The sequence below is a fragment of the Phodopus roborovskii genome, unplaced genomic scaffold, assembly GCF_943737965.1.
Source record: "Phodopus roborovskii unplaced genomic scaffold, PHOROB, whole genome shotgun sequence".
Taxonomy (NCBI): domain Eukaryota; kingdom Metazoa; phylum Chordata; class Mammalia; order Rodentia; family Cricetidae; genus Phodopus; species Phodopus roborovskii.
Genome location: NW_026126469.1, coordinates 17103775 through 17128415, shown reverse-complemented (window position 1 = coordinate 17128415; position 24641 = coordinate 17103775). Strand labels below are relative to the sequence as shown.

The following is a 24641-nucleotide window of genomic DNA, read 5'->3' as shown; positions in this document are numbered from 1 at the left end:
TGCCCTGATGCACCCTTCTCCTAGTTTTTCCTCTATAGTAACAAGCAGCCTGTAATGCTTTGTATGTTTGTTTTATGAAATAACCTCCTTCATACCTAGTTGTAGAATTCTACTGGTATTTTTCTGTCACCTTCAATATTTTCTGAATAAAACCTTGTCCATTAGGGTGCCAAGTTAACAAATTCTTTTAATTCCCGTGAAATGAAGCAGATACTTACAGTTCAATGAACTTTAACACTATTTAGAAAATTAAATCTTTCCCCAAGTGACATTGCCTGATAATTTTCCATAATTTTTTTGAGGAAGTTTCAATTCCTAATTAGAGAGAGACATAGGGAAAGGCATAAACACATGTAACAGTGTAAAATGTGGGAGCCACAATGATGTACAGTAGCATCAGCAAGAGCTCAGTTCCCCACTTAGTTATTTTTAACGAGGGTTTTCATAGGTCTCTGGTGCTTCAAGGAGATTCAGAAATTCCAAGTTGACCCATAAACCCTCTAAAATGTATCAACCTCAACATAAATGCCAGAGCATCAGTAATCTGTGTAGATATTCTCCAGTTACTGAAGGTCTGCATTGCCAATTTTCCCAAAATGTAGAGAAGCTGCCACTAGTGATTGGAAATCTGTGGTGCCACCTAATTATATTTTTCAATTAAATTTTTTTTGTATAAATATTTTTATCATGTTTCCCCCTTACCTCAACTCCTCTGAGATCCTTCCCACCTCCCTATACAGCCAACTAAGGAAACAAGCAAACATAAAAAAGAGCAAAGTGTGTCTACAGCGAAGCATGCCTAGCAGGTGGAAGTACTTTATATACCTAAGACATTAAGATCAAAGTAACAGTATATTATTAAAATGTAACAAACCATCATCAGACTGTAAAATTTAATATTATTTAATGATGTAGTTCTTGGAAGGCTAACTAGTTATTTGTCTACAGAACTACAAGTTTTCAAAATGCCTAGTAATTCAAATGAAATGAACAATTTAATAAAAAAATTAAATTAGCTTGAATGATTATTTCTATGAGTCATGATCACCTAAATTTAACTTAGTAATAATAGGTGACTTGTCATACTTCAGGGATTTGAAAACACCCAATTTAAAATAGCAACTCACTCTTGTAGAGTAGTGATGGGATTACAGGCATGTGTCACATACTTGGCTCTTACTCAAATATTTAGTAGATTCCTTCTACATAACAGAATCTGCTAATCTTTATTTTTTTAAAGGTTTATTTATATATTTTATGTATATGTGTTTTGTCTGCATATACTTCTACACAATAGAAAAAGGCATCAGATCCCATGGAACTACAGTTATAGATAGTTGTAAGCTGCTGTGTGGGTGTGGGAATTGAACCCAGGTCCTCTGGAAGAGCAGCCAGTGCTCTTAATCGCTGGAACCATCTCTCCAGCCCCCTGCTAATCTTTATATGACGACTAATTAGTTAGTAGACAGAAAGTTAAGAGCAGCAGCAACAACAACAACAATAAATCAAAGTAATCAAGCTGGTTAAGGGAGAAACATTAATTATACTACACTCTATATTGACTCTTACAGGCTTAAGAAAGGAGGCTATTCAATTTCCTCTAGACTGCATCTTGAACTTGATGTCTATCTTATACTTTCACATTAAAGCAAGGGTTTTCTAACATATAACTGTAGTGATTTAAATTTGTTTTAAAAAGGGGGAAAAAAACTCCAAAGATGTACATGTCAATATTCTATTAATATGGGCAGGGGGTATTATTTAAAAAGACTTTTAAAAAGCTTACAGTTAAAATTTTTTTTTCAAAAATAACTACCAGAAAAAGTATAAAACTCAAAATGTAACTGAGTTTTTCAAGTGGTACGTTAAAAAAGGAACACAAGAAAACAACAAAAATTGTATTATAGAAATAAAAATCCCAAGCACATTACAAACATGGAAAGTCTAAAAGCCATCTAAAGCACATACCTCCTCATGCCAGAAAGGCACTACTGTGAATCTTAAAATGTACCTGAATAAGGTAGGAGGTTAAAAAATAACTTGGGAGTGTTTCGATCACTTACTCAGGCCTTTTGATCCCATGTCGTCAGGGATCTCCTGTAGAGAGTAGTCCCCAGAGAGCAAGCAATAAAAAGACAATCAAAGAGAATAGTTGTCAGTGATGCATAGAATTGGTGCTACAATAAGAGACAGTTTCAAGACCACTACAGGTACACACATTTTATGAAGATTGGTTGTAGATTTTTTTAAGTTTAGAATGAGCTACCAACTAAAAGTTATCTACAAAAAATGAAAACTGGAGCTCAGAGGCTAATTAGAATAGAAAGGAAAAATTTCAGGTCATTTTGATATTTTATATTAGCTATATTTAATGATGAAACAAGATTAATGGAATGATACAGTACTACACCTACAAATCAGGTACCTATGTATTTTTTCCCTCAGAAATACTCTTTGAATGTGTGTCAAGTGCTTTTCATATGAACCTTTATTTCAAAGAATCACATCTATTTTTATATGTAAGTTATAAACAGATAACTTAAAATACTGTTCAATAATTCCTAGGTTCCAGAAAAGTTAAGACTGGCACACAAATTAATTTGTGTGTATTAAATTTCTCCTGGTGAAGACAATGAGTAACCTGTTGCAGCTCTTGAAACTGTCTCCATGGTAACAACCAACTGCAGGGCAGTAGGTCCCTCTACATTCTATTTTCAGTTGACCAATGGATCCACATACTTACGGTCAGCATCACTTGTTTCCTGCTCACTCTGGTCCTTGTTCTTGTAGAAGGGGAATTTTCGGGAAAAGAGATTCTTTTTACGCTTGTCATTGAATGACTGCTGAAGAAGAGAAGGAGGGGCAAAACAAAGGGGGTGTCTACTTCTGTGTGCACAAAGGCCCAGCCTAGCAGCTATGGAAGCTGACTCCTATGACCACAGTGTACAGTCTGCATGAATTTTACACTGATAACATAAAAAAATGAATTTCTGATTTTGTATAAGGTCCTATAATTCTAATATTTTATAAGTGGCAAATATTAAAATTTTAGAGCACATTCAATTTTATCTTAAGGAATAAATGCTACTTGACAAAAAAAGTACAGTTAATCCAATTACTATTATAGTATAAACCAAGCTACAAGCTAATATTTATTATATGAATATGTATTTTTCTAGGAAAATTCCCAGGTAGAGTAATAGATATGTGATACCAAGTTATTTATAATGTTATATTGCTGCTCAATTATCTTTCACGCATTAAGTAGAAATCTTGATTTTACTTTGTCCTAATTATGCTTTTTCTTTTATGCCTTTATTTGTGGCTACAATGAATTAACACAGTAGCCGCTATTAACAAAGCAAACCTAAATAACTGTGAGGATGTTCCTAACAACAAAAAAAAAATAATTTTGGGAGAGAAAAAAGTAAATTTAAGTGTGGGCACTGTGGCGAGAAAAAAGTAAATTTAAGTGTGGGCACTGTGGCATAGAAACAGATAGAACATTTATTTATACAGTCACCAACTGGAGACTGTGAAGCATAAAGGATGATGATGTTTATTAAAGAGGAAGTACTTCCTGTGCCAAATTCCTCTGCTACAGGCTTTCAAGTAGAAATGACCTTACCCACTAGTGACATTAAAATGAATTATCCAGAGTGGGGAGAATATGAAGACATTTTGTTTATTGTGTGTGTGTGGGGAATTGAACCCAGGGCCTTATACATGCTAGGCAAGTGCTTAGCTAAACCATACCACTAGCCCAAAGAGGAAAATCTTGATTTTCCAAGTTGATCTGTGTCATAAGATACTACATACATATAGAAGCCCTGTACTATCGGCAATCTATTCCCAGGGCTTTGGTTACCTGTCATCAACTTGGTTTGAAAATATTAAGTGAACTAATTCAGAAATTAATACTCTCCAGTTTTAAACTGTATCTTGATATGAGTATCATGATGAAATAAGTATTATGCTACCCTGCTCCAACTATCTGGCATGTGAATTGTCATCTGTTCATTGCATCCACTCTGTATACCCAACTGACTTGTAAATAAGATTGGGTAGCCATCTTTGTTATCAGGTTGACTTCTTGTTATCGATGTGTTTAAGTTCAAGTAAATGTCATTTTACTTAATGCAGCAAAGCACAAGAGTAGCAATAATGGCAATTCTATTACATTATATTAATTACTGTTAATCTCACATTGTGCCTAATTTGTAAGTTATACTTGTTATAGATATGTATTGACGAGAGAAACCCAGTATATATATGTTTTGGTTCCATCCATGGCTTTAGGAATCCACTGGGATCTTGAAATGCACCTTTCATAAGTGAGTAGGGCCATTATTGCATATTATTTTGAAGCATACTGATACCAATCTATATTGGATGTACTTGTTTATAAGCATGTAATGTAAGCACTTAAGGAAGTAACCTGTAGCTCTAATTCTACAACTCAAGTTTTACTTTGAAAAGAATCATTATAAATCAAGTTAGATAAGTAAATTCATAAACCAAACAAATTTTCTTAAAATTTGAAGGTTCTCAGGAGCTAGGAAAAAAAAAAAAAAGAACTCTTAGGCAAAAGCTAAAAATACTATTGCTGTGGGAAATCTGGTTTGGCAGCCTTTTTATAAACTGTCAAGTAGCATCATGTGATTAAAAAAAACTTAAATCTAAATTTTAAAAAGGAGAAAATTTAAGTTTCACCAGAGAAAAAAATGATAATCTCTTTTGCATAAGAATCACTGGTTTGAATTTATAGTTTTTGGCAGAATTGATGATTAAAAAAAAAAAGTTATTTACCATTTACTGCATATATATAGTGGTCAGAGTCAGTTTCCTAGCACACAACCAAAAGAAACATGAAGTTTAAAATGTTTTGATTTTTGTTATCTTTGCAGTTAGCCAAAATGAGATATCACAAGGACATCTAATAAAGGACAGCAAGAAATGTGTGTTAGTTAAGAAATGTATTAATTATACTAATTTAATATCACCCAGGTGAATAATTTATTAAAAGTGCAAATAAAAGTAGCATAAGCAAACAACTAAAAAATGTGCTCAGAAAATACAAAACTGAAGAAACATGTTACCTTCAGTTTTCCTGTATTTTCAATAAAAATTATTAATTTCTTAATATCATTAATGTCATGTTGTAAGAGTGCATTAAACATAAATGATAAATGCCACAAACTCCTGATACATATACTAAACACATAGATATATACTTTCTGTATGCAGCATTTCAAAAATAGTTAAATGGGTGTTAAACATGCTAATGAGGAACTGTTGCAAAGGAAAGTGTGCAGATCACAATGTAAGGAAAGGGAAAGAGGACTTGAGGACACTGCAGGAAGAGAGGCAGATCACAATGTAAGGGAAGGGAAAGGAGGACTAGAGAACACTGCAGGAAGAGAGGCAGATCTGTCTCAATGGCAAGCGTATTTTTACCCCACTCAGTACCATGCATACTTCTGGTGCTGTGTTAGAACACAGTGACTGTACAAAGTTGGTTACAGTCAACAAACAAGACTAAGATTTAAATGTCGTTAATTAAGTTAACTTTTTACAGAATGAAAGGAAAGTTAAAACATGCAACCTCTTTTTTAATTCATTGATGGTTTACTGTACTGACTTATTTTTAAATATACACATAAAACAAGTACAGAAAACACTGAGTTATTTAATATCCTGAGTATTTACTTGGACTTTTCTTCCAATATAATTTTCTAACATATATTACTTCAGGTTACAAGATGTAATTGTGTTTTTGCCTGAAAGCTACAAGTTAATTTTACAGATATTTACCACTTTCAAAAATGGAATTACATAATTTATCCAGATTTAATTTCTTTAAACTATTAAAGCTGTAAGCACTGGGTGCTTAGTTAGTGAGCTGTGATGTATAATGAGGAGGGTGTACAGACAGTAAATGTATTTGCTGACTTAGCTTTTACATTTATTTCAAGTATAGTGAAAAGCTTATAAAATTTTGCTTCAGATTAAAAAAATTGAAGACACAAACATTATGAAAATTAGTTTAATACAGCGTGTGTAAAAATTCTTTCTTCAGCTTACTCAAGAACATCTCGCTGCAGGTGTTATAGGTAATCAGGAATTGCATACATAGTACAACTGTACTCTCTTTCTCATCTATCAACATCTTATACTTTCATATTCAAGGGGACTTAAGGTAAATGAAAAATAAACACCTAAAATATGCAAGAAACTCGATATATATTTTTCCCTCTATATGACTTCTTTTGATCTTATTTCCTCCAAATATAGCTTTGTGTTGATCCTAACATCAAAAAATATGGATTTTAATAAATTAATTATGGGATGAAGGGGATACAGAACAAATACCTGTCCACGACCTCACCTGTAACTTGTAAACTTACACTGTGACTTAAAACATGTACATGCACATGCACACCTGTTTAAAGACAAGGTCTTACTATGTACCCATGGATGGCCTGAAATTTACTCTGTAGAGCAGGTTGGCCTCAAACTCATAGAAATTGCCTGTCTCTGTATCCTGACGGCTGGGATTAAAGATGTGCACCACCATGCCCAGCAGGTAATAATATTTAATGGGTGTATAGTATAGAAGAATCATTAAACTAGTTGTTCTGTAATACCTAAAACATAAGTGTTGCCTATATACTTGTCTCTACACTTTGGGATTATACGAGTGCCTCAACAATTCAACTAAAAAAAGCCTAATAATACATCTGAATGAAAGCTGAATTAATATCTTTCATAAAAATTATATTCATCAAAAGTTTCTAAGAGTCTAACAAATAACATAATTTGAAAAGGTCTGCAGAATACTTTATGATAAATGACTACTACTATTCTAACCTGTGGCAAGAACTGCTCACAGTTAATTCTTATAGTAAGTCTTCTCACTGTAACAACAGAACTGAAATAAAAATTATGGAGAGTTCTATTGTCTTAAGGATTTCCGGAAATAAGAGATTTCAGATACTCACCCCTTTATCTCCTCTTGTTTTAGAATTGAACTTGACTGTTTTTAACCGGGCTCGTTCTTTCTTCTCCACTCTGCCAAAGCACAGAAGGTTACTGACTTTGTTGCTTAGATAGGATCCTAAGCCTTACACATCAGTCATTTTCTAGCACTAAGTCTTGATTCCTAGATTTTCTTTTTCTTATGTTTTTAAGTTAGAATTTCACTATGTTATTCAAGCTTGATGTGAATTGAAAACCTTGTCTTACCTTGTGACTAGTTGGAGTTTATAGGTCTAAATTACTATTCCAGGTAAGATAATTTTCACTTAAAAATATTTGTGTGTGCACGTTTTTTGAGTTTACATGCATGTACACATATATGCATGGAAGTCAAAGGTCACTATTAGACGTCTTCCTTACATGCTTGCTACTTTTAAAAATACATTTAGATGTATGTATGTATCCATCCCTGTCTATGAGAATGAACAAATGTGTGGGTACCCAGGAGAGGAAAGAGTCGGATCCTCTGGGAATTTAGGTTATAAACATATAATATGATTTGGATGTTGGGAAACAAATGTGGATTCTCTGCAAGACGCAATACATGTTATCAACTGCTGAGCCATCTCTTTAGTAACCTACCTACTTTTTTGAGGCAGGGTTTTTCACTGAACCTACAATTCACCAATCTGGCTAGATTGGCTGGTGGGCACTGTCTGTGACTCCCCCAGTGCTGGAATTCCTCAAGTGTACCTGACATTTCTATGTGGGTGTCAAGATTAAACTCAGGTCCTTAATATTTGTGTGACACTTTACAGACCAAGCCATCTCACCAGTCCCTAGATGTTATTTAAGTCCAATACAATTAAGAGCCTTTGCTTGACTCATATACAATATCACATTGTTTTACTTATGAAGTACCAAACTACAGTATGCAAGTGTACACACATGTGCACTCAGTTCCATAATTACACTGAAAACACTGTCAGACTTCAGTCATTTTTCCGAGTCTCCTTTCTCATTTAGATACTAGCTTTGCATAGAACATATACTGAAAATTAAGCTCAAAAAGAAAGTAAATGTACCAAAACTAAAAAATTTGGATGCAAACTGTATTATTATTCTTGAAAAATTTTGTACTGCTCTGTAGCTCTGTCTGTCCTGGAACTAGCTCTGTAGACTTAGGCTGGCCTCAAACTCAAGATATCCTCCTGCCTCTGCCTCCTGAGTACTGGGATTAAAGGCATGAGCTACCAATGCCTGGCTAATAAGTAGTATTTGTAAATGCTATTCCTGAAATAAAATCAAGAACTGAAACTCTTCATGTTATTATATTTGTGGATAGAAGACAATTCTATTTAAGAAAATATAAATTTCAAAAGCATCTGAGACAATGAAGGTGCCTGCGTCTCCCCGAAGCCTGCTGTTGTGGAACTGTGTCCAGAGCTGTCAAGAGCACAGTGAAGGGACACCACGACTTTCTTTGATGTGCAGTAAAAGCTCAGCATTATAATGACTAAATTGTTATTTGACAATCCAAAGTTCTGAACAACCTTTCAAAATTCCCTCTTGGTGCCATGCTTTTAGAAAAGAGCAGAATTGGTGCTATCTGGGCACAAAAATAGTACAACATAAATATAGAAGATTTTGGGGATTGGAGAGATGGTTCAATAATTAAGAGCACTGGCTGTTCTTCCAGATGATCTGGGTTCAATTCCCAGCACCCACATGGCAGCTCACAACTGTCTATAACTCCAGTTCTAGGGGATTTGACACCTTCACAAATTAATTGTACAGACAAAATCAATGCATATAAAATAAAAATAAATTATTAAAAATATAGAAGATTTTGAAGAATGTTTCTTTGGCAAAAAACAATGAAAGGTGATATCAAGTGGCAGCAGGATCCACTAATCTAAGTGGGGGAAGCGACCCCCACCCCCACTGCTTGCCCTGAGCAGAGCAGTTAGAGGCTACTTTTTATGCTCTGTTTCCCACCAGAAAATACGGTTAATGAAATCTTCATCAAAGTATGTAAAACCAAGAACTACTTTACCTTAAAAATAAATAAATAAATAAATAAATAAATAAATAAAAAAGACAAATTTGCTGTGCCTTCCTACTATATTTTATGGTAGAAAAATTAATTTTCTAGAATACTATTTATGAACTGGGGGATGGGTAGACACCTCAAGGTGTATCTGTTACTTCGTTCTTTCTAGTCAGTCAGCATGTTTCTCACTGGGTGAGGGTACATGTAAAGCCTTCATAGGCTACGAGACGCCAAAGGATATGGCAATTTTTAGGAGCTCCAACTCTGATTATTTAAATGTGAGGTTTCTATCGAATCAAGAAGGCAGAGAAGTGTTTCTGAGTTGAAGCACACTATATTCTAATCTAGGAAAGAGGAATGCCAAGGGCTGCACTCCTAAAATAAGATTCTCCATCAAACACGATTATATAACAGATGACTCTTGCTAAGCATATTGAGCTAGCTAACAAAAGTTATAATAATTACAGATCTTGGTGGTCAATCCTTCAGTCAGTTCTTGGGCTTAGGATATACTTCAGTGGTAGAATGCTTGTGTAGCATGCACAGAGGCCGGGGGTAGGGGACTCAATCCTTAATACTGCAAATAAAGTACTACTACATGTTTGTGCTATGTAAGAGAAATAGACATGATTTTTTTCAATTTAAAAAAAATATAAATCCAACTCATCAATAAACTTGATCCTAAATGAATTAACTATCTACAATAAGCATTAATACCACATTTGCTTGCTATCTTGAAATAAGTCTAGATAGCCAAAATAAAAAGGGAATGAAAGATTCTATAAGGTTTTCTTGCTTCCCTCTTCTTTTTCTTTTGTGGAAGGCACTAGGGATTGAACTCAGACCTCATGAATGCTAGGTAATCAAGCCTGGGTCCTCTAAAAGAGCAATCAGTGCTCTTAACTGCTAAACCATCTTTCTAGCCCCCTCAAATATAATTTGGTGACAGAATATTTTCCAGTTATATCACTGGCTACTTTTTGTTTGTTTGAGATAGAGTCCCATCATATGACCTTGACTGTCCTTGACTGATACCTGCCTGCCTCTCTGCCTCTGAGTGTTGGGATTAAAAGAGTGTGCTACCTTACCTCACCAGGACCTCCACTGGTTATATTTAAATGTGATAGATTTAAATAGTTACGAATCACTTCATGGAAAACAAAGCATATATAAAAATCACTATTTAGAGAACGATATTTACTTATTTATTCATTAATTTTTCTCAGTTTATTAGTTCAATAACCTTAGGGTTAAAAATTTTAAAGTGTGTATATTTAAAGTATAGTAACTCATAGCTGCAATCCTGACACTTGGGAGGCTCAGAGAGGAGGACTGAGAATTTAAGGTCAGAGAGTGATACACAGCAAGACTATGTCTCAAAACCAAGGCTGGGGAGATGGCTCGGTGTGTAAAATATTCAACGCACAGCTCAGATTCTCAGAATCAACACAAAACAAATAATGATAGTGCCTGGTGTATGCAGTGATGAATAAGAGAGACCCTGTTGCAGACAAATTGGAAGATAAGGACTGACACCAAGGTTGTCCTCTGACTGCCACATGTATGCTACGGCACATATAAGTCCCCCCTATAAAACCTGTAATTGGATTTGTTATACATATTTTTGATATTCGTAGGTAAAACAATTGCTACAGATCATGGTAATTGCATAATTATAATCTCACATAGCTATTTATTTATTTTTTTGAGTCAGGGTTTCTCTGGTAACAGTCCTGGCTGTCCTAGAACTCACTCTGTAGACCAGGCTGGCCTTGAGCTCACAGAGATCCACCTGCCTCTGTCTCCAGAGTGCTGGGATTAAAGGCATGTGCCACCAACTTCCGGCCACAGTTATTTTTAAAACATTCTTTGGCTGGTCAAAATAGGCTCTACTTTCTTAGCAAATGTCAAGTGCCCAATGCAGTCTTGCTATCCACAAGCTCATTGCAGCACACAGTAGCATTCTGGAACCTGTTCTTTTACAACTGAAACTACATTATCTCTTGACCGGCATCCTCCCAGTCCTCTTCCACCCACGTTCTTGTAATCGCTAGTGTACTTTCCAGAATATTTCAAACTTATAAAGTGAAACAACGTCTGGCTTTCTGTATCAGGCTAACTTCACTAAGCATATCGTGCTTCAGGTCCACCCATACATCACAGTGAAAGAAATGCCAGGAGAGAACAATGACCTATTAATGCCCCACTTTTAAGTGTTAAGAAAAAGCATTTACCTGCGTTTGCTAGGAATTACTCCAACTTCGTCGCTTTCGCCATCCGGCGTAACCTGCCTGGCTTGCCACCATTCATCGTCAGAAGCATTGATAACATGGAGAATATCTCCAAATTTGAAGTTCAACCCTTGACTGGGCAGGCCACTATCTTTAGTCTTGTCATAATCAAAAAGGGCTCTAGACTCAGAAGAGAAAAGTTCATAATATTATTATGTCATAGTATTAATTAATTTTGAAAATATAGGGGATTCCAGAAGTATACATAATTTGTACAGACAAATTATTAGTATAGTACAGTACTTGTATAGACAGAATGTTTAGGTTCAATTTTATGTTATATATAAGACAGACAAAAAAGAAACCACAGAAATCATTCTATAATGGAAATAATTTTAAGTACATTATTTATTGCTGTCAGTGTTTTAGGATAGACTGCATGCTTGCTTTTTAATTTGATATAGGGATTGCTGTATAGCCCAGGTGGGCCCAAAACTCAATCATATTTTTGCCTCAGCCTCCAAGTGCTGGCATGTCTAGCTCCTTTATCTTACTCTGAACTCTGGGAAATTACTATTGACACATGTGACTCATTAGCACTTTCTAGAGGGTGGTGACACAGATGCTTGAGTAGGGCAGAGTCAGGGCTGGGTCCACCACTTCCTGGGGCTTTGCTGTACTTTGTTTTACTTTGACAGTTTATTTGGTTTCAAATTGCTTTTTCTTTTCTATTAAATAGGGCTAATAATGATACACTGCAGAACTGTTCTGAGGATTACATCAGTGTAAGAGAAATTTTAAAAATCTCTGGGTATACTGGGTTATACCTGTAGTCTCAGCTACCCATGAAGTTAGGAGTTCAGGGTGAGCCTTGGCAATACATTGATACTCCATCTCACAATAAAGAATAAAAATAAAAAACCAGCACCCAAAACCCCAGATTTCTTTTACTATAATCCAATAACAAACTACACTGGATTCTCAAATTAAAAGAAATATAGCTATTCTAAAGAAATAAATTGTAAATATTTTCTACTTTGATTAGGAATTTAGAAATACAAATTCCCATCTATAGATTAACATAAATGTGTAAGTATATAAGACTATACCAATACAGTGATTATTTTCCAGCTAACTACTTCTCCCGATTGTTTGCAAAAGTAGAATTAACAGAAGTTCAAAAGTCATTATCAATAAAAATTAAGTACAGATAACTTTGTCAGCTGCCAATTTTTTAAAAGACACTTTATTAATTTAATCTGACAGCTGCACAATATTGAGTCCTTTAAAGTTTGTTAAAAAGAAAATATTTACTATCATTGAACTAACACGCAATATTTAAACAAAGCAACTCTTAAGTCCAAATAAGTTATCTTAGAAGTAGAGGGAAAGGCTGGACAGCAGTGCACTTGCCCAGCACCAGGGAAAGTGTACTGTGATCCCTAAGGAGAAATGAGGCAAAACACGAATTCTTTTGTCCTAAGCTGAAAGCTGAAAATTAAGGCAAAAATCTTTCCATACTACTCAACACTTTACTTTTTTTTGGGGGGGGGGGTGGGAGATTATTTTTGGTTTAGAGTTAACTGCTCTTTGGAGGGAAAAAGTCATTTTTGGACACGGTGCAATGCAGTGCCTACTGGGTTCTCCTCCCTCTCCTTTTACAATAAATAATGTTAATGGCTTAACTACTTTAGAGTTTTATATAGTCTTTTTAGCATTACTTTTTATTTTGTTATCTTATGTGTAAGAGTATATGCAGGTAAATTTAACCTAACCCAGCTTATGTAATCACTACTAAACCATTAACCTAAGTTTTTCTATTTTTAGTTTATATTTATTTTTGCCTTTTCTATACCATTAATTCAAAGGGTCACATAATTTAAATTAAAATTATAACACCCTAACTCTTGAAAGACATAGTGTCAGAAAATCACTCATGAAAATGTTTTTTATTTGCACTGAATTTTTCTATAATAAATTCAAGTCAGTCACAGTAAAAATAACCTAAAAGATTCTGCTTACACAAATGATTAAGTAAGTGATGTCACAATTAAAGTAAAACTCACCTGACATAGAGGGATCGCTTCTGGCTAGTTCGAAGAGAACCTGACCCCGAACTAATGCTACTGCTCATCAGCTGCTCCCGTAAGTCATGTATTTTAGCTTCAAAACGACTATATTCTGATGGGGGAAAAAATATCCTTAAAAACAAGTTTCTTAAAGGTAAAATGTAAACTACATAAAGTGTCTTAAAATTGACTTAATGACCTAAAAACCCTAAAATTAAGTAGGTCATTAACTTCTCTTCATTACGTATGCCTACAAGTTTAAAACAGTAATAAGCTTCTAACTGTACTAGAAACTTGAACTGGCTAGTGAAGGGTATCTTTGTAAAAACAAAACACACACACAAAAAAAGAAAAAACCCATTTGACCTATAGAAAGAAAATTCCACAAATCAAAGAACACTAGCAGTTTTCATTATATTTTAATGTAGGTGTAAAATTTAAAAAGCAGGACTTATTCCATTTCTCAATTAAAAACAGAAACCTACAATAATTAATGTCAGTTGTTTTAATTGCTGCCATTTCCATTGTGAGAGGAAAACTCTCAGAATACAGAACTTATGCAAAGTTGATAACAATGATAAAGTAAACTCCAACCAAATAACAGAACTAAATTTAACTAGCTTGTAATTTTTAAAATGTCAAAAATGCCAAAATAAGAAAGGTAATCAGAAGCAACGTTCATAAAATTAAAAAACATTTAAATTCTTTTTGAAGATACCTATTTCAAAACATACTATAATGTTAAAAACTATGAAATACCCTGGTATTGTGAACCTGGTTATGCCTGGCTACATTTTTATTTTCAGTAAGAGTGTATCTTTAACAATTAGGTAGCAAAATCCCCTAAAAACAGACCGCTTTTCTCAAAGGAAAATGACTTTTGTACTGTGCTAGCGCTAAGTTACATCTTCTCCTCAACGTTGGTCTGGTAACTTTCTACTGCTCTAACAGCTAGCTCTACCATCTTTAACAACACACTCGTTACATTTTAAGTAGGTGGCATTATTAGTTTTCACTGTCAATCTGATATGAGAAGCCTTGGGCAACTTTAAACAATCAGAATTATAGAAAGTTGAAAACTTTCTGCAAAAAAGAGCACAGCGAGGCTGGAGAGCTCTTTCCTGAGAAGTCACCAATTACTACAAAGCAGCTACAGTCTCAGATACTAAATATTGATGATTAGGGAATTAGGATGATTACTAATAATTTCCTACATTTGTGATATGTCATTTTATATTTACTAAGAATTCCTTGTAACATTTGTCTTTATGACCAAACATTCATCAACACATTTTTTCTCATTGTTCCTTTTAAAATTTCAATTTTCATTTACCTCATCAAAATTCCTACCTTTTTCTTTTGTTTCAGTCAGTTCACACTTGCCATCCTGTTGCCACCTTTTATCTAGCTTAAGTATGTTTCCTCACATTTTATCTGGGGAGAATTCTGTCTTCCTTTTTGGTTGTGTACATCCTTCTCCTAGAAACTACAGCTTTCTTAGTAGAGCTGCTACTGGGAAAGAACAGGCCGTGTGCCCCACAGGATACGTTCTCCAGCATTTCAAAGGCCAAGGGACTAAACCATATTTTATTTCATGTAGCATATTATAGTTATCTGAAATAATTTAAATATCATGTGCATTATCTGGGGAGAGATGTTTAATGCCCCTGCTCTCCATTTTAGGATCCACAAATCTATTATTTAGGAAAATTTGAAAAGTATAAATATATACAATAGAAATCCACATAAGGAAACCACTCCTGAAACAGGAAACACATACCAAATATTAGTAGTTACAAAAAAATTCTTTTATTCAATTTTTTTTTTTTTTTGAGACAGGACTTCTTTGTGTATTCCTGGCTGTCCTCGAACTCAGAGATCCACCTGCCTCTGCCTCCTGAGTGCTGGGATTAAAGGTGTGCACCGCCACCACTGCCTTGCTTCAAAACTTTTTCTTTTCTTTTTTCTTTCACATTAAGACTAGCAGCAACTATGGAGAAACACTACCAATGGCAAATGCACCTATTCAATATGGCGTAAGTGGTAGGCTTAGGTAAAAGTCAATGGCCATAAAAACAAAACAACCCCCCCCCAAACCAAGACCATATGTGTTCTTTTCCACGATAACAATGCTTCCTGTTAGCAGAAAGTCCTCATGAATGTATTGAATTGAAATTTCAAACGTTTACTTTCTAAAGGATTCTTAAATAAAAAAATTAAATTAAAATATAAATGCATCACTCCCCCCTTTATTCCTTCTACACCCTCTTTTCACTTTTTCTAATTGATCGCTTCCTTTTATTATTGCCACATATACTCAATACATAAACATTTAAGTACAATCTACTAATTATGTATATGTTGTATAGACACATTATATTTTCCTTTGAAAACATTGCCATTGAATATTTTTAGCTTGTCTTTTTTTTTTTTGTTGTTGTTGTTTACTTTTATACTGTTTTCCCCACTGAATTTCTGCAGTGTCTCTGGGTTTTGTTACCTTACATTAATCTCTATTACATTTCTTACACTTCTACTTTTCAAAGTGAATGCATAAACTGTCATGGAAGCTGAGGTTAAATTTCATGTCATATGTCCTCTGTTGCTGAGCTTGGCTGCTAATTTCTGCTCCTTATTATACCTTCATATGAATGCTCAGGTTAGCTACTTTTAAACTATGTATTACCTGAGTTGAATTTTGCTGGACCAGGAAAATAAGAGCAAATTAACAGCTGGTCATTATATTTCTTTTAGATGCTAAATTATAGACTTTCATTTAATGCCTAAATGACAAATTATTTAATTTAGTTCCTTCAGCCACATCATTTTTTCCTTCCTCATCATATTATGAACATCAACAAGTATGCTACTGTGTATTCTTCTGGGTGTTCAAACTGATCAATCCCACTGAGGTTTTCCTAAGTGAATTGGTAATGTTGGTGCCTACTAGAATTTTACACACGTTTACTATGGTACTACCTCAAATTTTCCATTAGTGCTTTCTCCCCTTAGGAATCTAGTCAAATTATGTCACAATGCTTTATTGTCTAGAAACACTGTATACAAAGAATGTCATTCTCCTATTTTAAATAACAATAAAGGCTACTAGAAAATATCATTAACTTGGTCAATAAGTACATCTAATTCAAAAGAAAAAAACTGAGTAACTTCATTTTTTTTTGGCAGCATTACTGTTTTTACTTCTAGTTTTTATTAATCTTTCAAACCAGTGAGTTAGTAAAAGGGATATTAGGATGTGCTAAGTTGGAAGTCAGAGAAACTTGAAAATTAATCCAAATAATGGTACAATCTCAAAACAGTTGGCAGATAAAGTATCCCTAATCCTAATGAAAAAAAAAAAAAAAAAAAAAAAAAACCAACCACTTCTAACCTGGAAAATGAACTGGTTTAGACTGGACATATTGGATTAGAAAATTAAAACAAAACATAAAATTATGAGTTAAGATTAGAAATGAGATATTATTAAGGGTTGGGGATATAGCTCAGGTGGCAGATGCTTGCCTCACATGAATAAAGCCTGTGGCCTGATCCCCAGAACAGTATGAAACAGGCATGGTGGTATTCAACCATAACTCTAGTATCTGAGAGGAAGAGGCAGGAGGATCAATTCAATTATTCTGAGTTCACACCGAGTTCAAGGATAGCCAAGGCTATATGAAAGCCCGTCTCAAAACAACAACAACAAACAAACAAAAAAGGGGTAAACATTACCAAGAGGAAGAATTTAAAATTAAAATAAGGGAAATAACTGAAACATGCAATGGTAATAAGGCAACAGAAATAGTATTACCTTCAGGTCGATATTGTGCAACAATAGTGACAGCTTGGCCTGCATTTTTTAATGCGGCTGCTGCTTGCTCATGACTCGCAGTTCTGAGGTCAACACTGTTTACCTAAAAATAAAATCAAATACTAATGTAAAAAAAGAAATTTTTGATTAGAAATCAATGGCCTGTTATGTGAGTAGGTAAGGGTTAACTGTGGTATCTTTACTGTTTGAATACATTGTACAGTAAAACAATACATGCTTATTTTAAACAATTGTTTCACTAAAAATACTTTATCAGAAAGAAGAAAGGCGAGCACATCCTCTGAAGGGTTTCAGAAGGCTGGCTACCCAGCTAATAAGTATCACTGGTTTTCGTCATTGGTTTTTACTAGCAACTCAAGCAGTGAAGGAACCTATCCCTGCTTGCAGCAGGGCTTCACATCTTACTACACTTAACTCTCCAGCTCAGCTCATTTCATTGCCTTCTTCCTTCATAGAGTAAGACAGAAAAATAACTGCTTAAGAATATTAAAATAGTTCAGATTTTGGGGTCCAATTTAAACAACTAGTAAATGTAAATACTCTTAAGACATACTTTTTAATAAAGGAACTTGCATTGGGTGAATAGTTACTAAGGTGACGTGACCAGTCAGACTCCTGAATAACACTTGGTTTTACAGCAAGGCACAACCTTAAGAAATTACTCCTCTCCTCTAAGACACATTTAAGATGCTATTCATAGAATTATTAATATTATTAAATGCAATAAACTCTTAACATTAAAAAATTAAGCATTGCCAGGAGGTGGTGGCATATACCTTTAATTTCAGCACTCAAAAGAGGCAGAGGTAGGTTGATCTTTGTGAGTTCAAGGCCAGCTTGGTCTACAGAGTGAATTCTAGGACAGGCTCCAAAGCAATAACAGAGAAACCCTGTCTTAAAACAAAACACAACAATAACAATAACAAAAAAAAAAAAAAAAAAAAAAAAAAAAAAAAAAAACCCAAACCAAAACCACCACCACCAACAACAAAAAAGAAGTTATTTCTAGGATCCAAAACTTTTGCTTGGGAAAGATAGCCTGTGTCAGGACTCAAAAACACATACTCTGTTGCCAAGAGTAGAAATAAAACTTTCCAAAATACCAGTCAATACTTGAATGGAAGCATGATGTCTTATCAAGGGTGTTTGAGACAGGGTCCTAATATGTAGGAGTGGCTGGCCTAGAGCTCAATCTGTACACTAAACTGGCCTAGAACTCAGAGATCCAACTGCTTCTGTCTCCTGAGTGCTGGGATTAATGAGTGCCATCACACCTGACTCTGACTCAATATTTTTTGCTTGTGTGTGTGTGTTTTTATTTTAAAGAAGAAATCAATGTACTGAAAAAGTATATATATGTAAAATCTTAGATTCACCTAAAGAAACACGCAAACAAACATTTTAAAAAATGGGAAATACTTCAAATACCATACAACATACACCTTAAGACTGTATAGTTGGGTGTTATTTTAGCACATCAATTAAGTAATGTAACCATCATATCACAACTACCTAGTCCCAAAGTATTTTCTTCATTCCAGAAAGAAGCTCAAATCTACTCACTGTGGTCATTCAAACTCCTAAAACCACTGCATAGGCTTTCTTCTCCTCTACATTGAAGTGTTTTTCACTTAAGGCTCATGCCTATAGTATACCTGAGCACTTTCCAAACTACATGGTTGATGAATGTATCATTGTATGCATACACTATGTATTCTTTATCCATTTCCCTAACTAAATGTGTGTGTAGACACGTGCACGCACGTGCAGAGGCGGGAGAGGGGGAGAAGTGTGTGTGTGTGTGTGTGTGTGTGTGTAGAGCAAGCACGTGCATGCACACTTGCATGGATCATCAGAGGCCAGACAAAGACACTGTATCCTCTGGAACTGGAGTTACAGGTGGGTGCTGGGAACTAAACTCTGGTCTTTTGGAAGAACAGTGCTCTTAGCCACTAAGCCATTTTCCAGCCTTGAGTTTACACTTATGCATCTTGTTGTTTTGGACAGTAACATAAGGGACCAAACTGAAGGACGTTTGTCATGCATGTCCAGCAGGACCTCTCTCTACCACTGAGTGCACCCTGCCCCAGCTTTGCTCCCGATGTTCAAACTCTGTGTGTATAGTTCATTTTGTGGAGATTTTGGCCCTGAAATCCTGTTGAGCAGACTGGCTCTGCTAGGTTCATTGTGCTGTTTCAGTGTTTCTTAAGACTTCATACATATGAGATTATGCCATCTGCACAAAGTTTTCTTCCTCCTCTTTAACCCTAGGGAACTTCTGTTTTTCATTTCTAAGTGTTGGAGAGAGGTGGGAAGAAGACTGAATGTCTTTGTTTTCTTCTTGATTTAGGAGAAAAGCTTTTAGTTGCTCATCATTTAGTATAAGCTGCTGCCTTATCAAGGCAAGGATGTCGTTTCAATTCCTACTTTGTCAAATGTCATTACTATGGAAAGGAATGGGACTACCACAATCATTCTACATTATGGAATGTCATGCGGTTGCGCCATTACTGCAGCGGGATGGTTTCTAACCATTTTTTCTTTGCAGAACTAACCATGCATTCCTTGGATAAAACTGTTGCACATAGTGCATTACTGTATGTTTCTAGATCCACTCTGTTATTTTGTTGAGGGTCCTAACATCTATAATATTCACAAACAATGTAGCTTTTTTGGTTGGTCTGTTTCTCTGCCTGCCTAAGGCCAGCCTCACAGACTAAGTTGGGAAAATGCTACATATCTTCTGATTTGGAGGAGTTTCTTAATTTTTTTTTTTTTTTTAAAAAAAGGTTGTCTGGCTTTTGATTTCTTTCTCGCTCCACATATATAACCTATATACCATGAAATATATGTTTATATTGATACTAGGCTCAAATCCATGACTTTATGAAAGCTAAGTACACGCTCTATCACAGTTACAATCCAAGCCTTTAATTAGTGATTTAGTGTTTGTCCTTCCTAGCTACAGATCTATTCATTTTTTCTTATTATTGGTTTATATCTTTCCCAAATTTATGAACAGCAATTTATGCAACACTATTATTTTAAGTTTATAAACACATTTTTTTAAATTAACCACTTTTGTTTTAAAGCTCATTTTCTTATTATTTGTATTTCTGAATTTTATCTAAAGAGGTACTTAAATGTTTGTCCCAGAGTTTTTACATCACATTCAGTTTTGAAGATCTTGCTGCACATTTTCCTCTTGCTACTAAAGATTTTTCTCTTTTGCTTTCATGGCATTTCACCATGGACTAGTAAGCATTTACAAATGTTACTGATGTCTACTGCCAAACAGTGCTGTCTTTAAACACACCCAGGGTGAGCCTTGCAATCTCTGGACTGGTCTTGGCTGTATTGCTGGCAACATCATGTGTCAGTGACCTACATAAGCTGGTCTCACATGGGCAACTTAAAATTATCTATTTTTGCTCTGAGTTTTTCACACTAAACCCTATGCCAACTGAAAACGTACTTTGACAGAAGGTGTGATGTGAAGGTCCTAAGTTAATTTTATTTCCTAACTAGCTAATTTATCTAATGACACCACCAATTTATCCTTATCACACTACAGCTTATTTTAAAAGACTAAACTACAGTAAATCTTCAAAAATGTAAAGCAAAACAAGCCCACCCCATGACTAATTAAGGTGGAAGTATCTGACAACTATATATACCCATGAAAGTACTTCGCTAAAGAACATACATACTATTTCTATTATCTAGCCCCAAGAGTTCTACTGGGCACTTAAAAAAAATTTTGTTTTTATTGATTCTTTGTGAATTCATATCATGTACCTGAATTCCACTCGTCTTCCCATTCCTTTGTATCCTGCCTCTGTCCTTGCAGCATGCCCCCCCCCCCCACCAAAGAAAACAAACAGCAAATGTAATAAAAGACAAAAAATTAAAGTTTCCAAAAGTGACACCTATGGCCACTTTCATCCCTGACAAAGTGGTAAGAGAAGGAGGAATAGATGGGAATTGGAAGAAACCAGTAAAGAAAACTTTATTCAACATCTTATGGTTTCTTGTAGATTGGGGAAATAACTTTATATGGAAAAACAAAAGACCCAGGATAGCCAAAACACCCCTTTACAATAAAGGAACTTCAGGAGGTATCATCATCCCTGACTTCAAGCTCTATTATACAGCTATAGTCCTGAAAACAGCTTGGTATTGGCACAAAAATAGACAGGTAGACAAATGGAATCGAATCGGAAACCCTGATATTAACCCACACACCTATGAACACTTGATTTTTGAAAAAACAGCTAAAAGTATACAATGGAAGGAGGGAAGCATCTTCAACAAATGGTGCTGGCACAACTGGATGATGGATGATGGTGTGAAGAAGACTGCAGGTAGATCCATGTCTATCGCCACGAACAAAACTTAAGTCCGAATAGATAAAGACCTCAACATAAATCCAGCCACACTGAACCTCTTAGAAGAGAAAGTAGGAGGTACCCTTGAACAAATTGGTACAGGAGACTGCTTCCTGAACATAACACCAGTAGCACAGACACTGAGATCAACAATTAATAAATGGAACCTCCTCAAGCTTCTGTAAGGCAAAGAACATAGTCGACAAGACCAAATGGCAGCCTACAGACTAGGGGAAGATCTTACCAACACATCTGACAGAGGGCTGATCTCCAAAATATATAAATAACTCAAGAAACTAGTAACCAAAACACCAAATAACCCCATTAAAGAGAGGGGTACAGAACTGAAGAGAAAATTCTCAATAGAGGAATCCAAAATGGCTGAAAGATACTTAATAAAGTGCTCAACATCCTTAGCCATCAGGGAAATGCGAATCAAAACAACTCTGAGATACCACCTTACTCCTGCCAGAATGGCTAAAATTAGAAACACCAATGACAGCTTATGCTGGAGAGGATTGGGAGAAAGGGGGAACACTCCTCCACTGCTGGTGGGAGTGCAAATTTGTACAGCCATTTTGGAGATCAGTATGGCAGTTCCTCAGGAAAATGGGAATCAGTTTACCATAGGACCCGGCAATCCCGTTCCTAGGCATATACCCAAATGATCCACATCCATGCAACAAAGACATCTGTTCAATTATGTTCATAGCAGCATTATTTGTAATAGCAAGAACCTGGAAGCACCTTAGATGCCCCTCAACTGAAGAATGGATAAAGAAGATGTGGCACATCTACACAATGACTACTACTCAGTAGAAAAAAACAATGGGATCTTGAAATTCGCAGGCAAATGGATGGAACTTGAAGAAATCATCCTGAGTGAGGTAACCCAGTCACAAAAAGAGGAACATGGAATGTACTCACTCATATATGGATTTTAGACATAGAGTAAAGGATTACCAGCCTATAATTCACACCATTAGAGAAATTAGGATACAAGGAGGAACCTAAGAGATTCATAGAAGTCCCTCACAGAAAGGGAAAGGAACAATATCGCCTGAGTATATTGGGAGTGGGGGGGGGTGGCAGTGAGTGGAGAGGGAGTTAGGAGAAAGAGAAGGGGAGAACATGTGGGACCAGGAAGATTGAGTGGGGGACGAATAGACGAGAAAAAAAAAAAAAAAAAAAAAAAAAAAAGAGGGAGCCATTATAGGTTTGAAAAAATTGACTTTAGAGAAATGTCCAGACACCTACAAGGTTGACCCTAACTAATAATTTGAGCAACAGTGGAAAGGCTACTCTACATGCCCTTCCCTGATAATGAGATTGATGACTAACTTATATGCCAACATAGAGCCCTCATCCAGTAGCTGATAGAAACAGAAGCAGACACCCACAGCTAAACACTGAGCCGAACCCCTGGAATCCAGTTGCAGAGAGGGAGGAATGATAAGAAAAGGGGTCAAAACTAGGTTACAGAAACCCACAGAGACAGCTGACCTGAACAAGGGGGAGCTAATGGACCCCCAGACTGATAGCTGGGAAACCAGCATTGGACTGACTCAGACCCCATGAACGTGGGTCTCAGTTAGAAGGCCTGAGCAGTCTAAGGGACCTCTGACAGTGGAACCAGGATGTATCCCTGGTGTACCAAAGGACTTTGGGAGCACATTCCCCACGGAGGGATACTCCCTTAGCCTAGAGGCAGGAGGGAGGGCCTATTCCCTACTCCAAATAACTTGACAGATTTTGATGATCCCTCCTGGAAGGAGGCGTCACCCTCACTGTGTAGTGTGTGGGGGGGTGTAGGATAGGAGGGGGGTTGGGGGAATGGGAGGGAGAGGGAACTGGGATCGATATGTAAAATAAGAAAAAAAAAAATAAGGAAAAAAAAAAAAAAAAAAAGAAAAAAAAAAAAAAAAAAAAAAAAAAAGAAATTTCCAGAAGCTGCAAGGCAAGTCTATGCCCAACTTGTGAACCTCATTACCATGGAACTTGACTGAGTATTCAGATAAATGTTTGGGGACTGAATTTAAGCATTAAGAAAAACTTACTCATTTCTGAATTGTAGAGAGTATTTCCAAATACAAGACAGTAGCTGTGGTAGTCTGAATGTAATGGACCCCCATAATCTCATAGGGAGTGGCACTATTATGAAGTGTGGCTTTGCTGGAGTGGGTTTGTTTGGTCTTGTTGGAGGAAGTGTGTGTCACTGCTGGTGAGCTTTGAGGTTTTCTATGCTCATGATATTGTCCAGTTTTTCAGTTGACTTCCTGTTGCCTGAAAGCCAAGATGTATTCAGGACCATGTCTGCCTGCATGTCCACGTTCCTTGCCCTGATGATAATGAACTGAACCTCTGAAATTGTAAGCAAGCCACCTCAATTAAATATCTTCCTTATAAGAGTTGCTGTGGTCCTGGTGTCTTCACAGACAGCAACCTAACTAAACAGAGTTCATAATAATATTCAATGCAGTCAAAGCACTAAAAACTGCTACTGAAGTAGCCTCATGGTGCTGAGAATCTGCCAACAGTCAACAACAGAAACTTTACTTTTAGTTGCCCAGGAACAGAAGTGCACCAAAAGAGGTGAAACAAAGCCCTCCAAGTCAATGCAGAGAGAAGAGGATATAGAATGGGAAATATATTCCCAAAGTAATGAAAAAACAAGGGATGTTCAGAGAACACAAAGAACTACATACAGCATCCCAAAATGCTGACAGCTAAGTTATAAAGCAGTTTTGAAAGCTGGCAGCTCAGCTGTAAAACATAAAATTTTTCAGTGCTCAGAAAATGCTTGCTTTTTCTTACTTTTAAAAACCAGATAAGCAACCAAGCAAGCAGGCAACCAACCAACCAACAAAAAGCCCTCACTAAATTAAACTGAAGCTATAACAAAATGCAATTCAACTACTGATCATGTTTATACAACTTGATCTCTGACATACAAATTATTCTGCTACAGAGTAATTACATATAGTATTTACTTCATACTTAAAAAAACAAACAAACAAAAAACTGATTAAACTATTTAGAAAGGGAGAGCAAGACAGGAAGGCAGGGGGATAAATTCCTCTACTTGCACCC

The 24641-nt window shown here is 35.7% G+C and overlaps 1 protein-coding gene across 20 annotated transcripts in view; it reads right to left on the bottom strand.

Moving 5' to 3' along the window:
* Window positions 1-24641, bottom strand: part of Dlg1 (discs large MAGUK scaffold protein 1) — a 195451-nt gene that overhangs the window by 23471 nt on the left and 147339 nt on the right. For 10 of the 20 annotated variants that reach the window (XM_051191292.1, XM_051191293.1, XM_051191295.1 and 7 more), the window contains 5 exons: window positions 17143-17245; window positions 13329-13443; window positions 11266-11442; window positions 7002-7071; window positions 2064-2097 (listed from right to left, as the gene is read on the bottom strand). In XM_051191292.1, coding sequence (XP_051047249.1) covers window positions 2064-2097; window positions 7002-7071; window positions 11266-11442; window positions 13329-13443; window positions 17143-17245 — 499 coding nt within the window. Of the gene's footprint in view, window positions 1-2063; window positions 2098-2743; window positions 2844-7001; window positions 7072-11265; window positions 11443-13328; window positions 13444-17142; window positions 17246-24641 lie in introns of all 20 variants that reach the window. The other 10 variants (XM_051191287.1, XM_051191289.1, XM_051191290.1 and 7 more) reach the window with 2 other exon arrangements.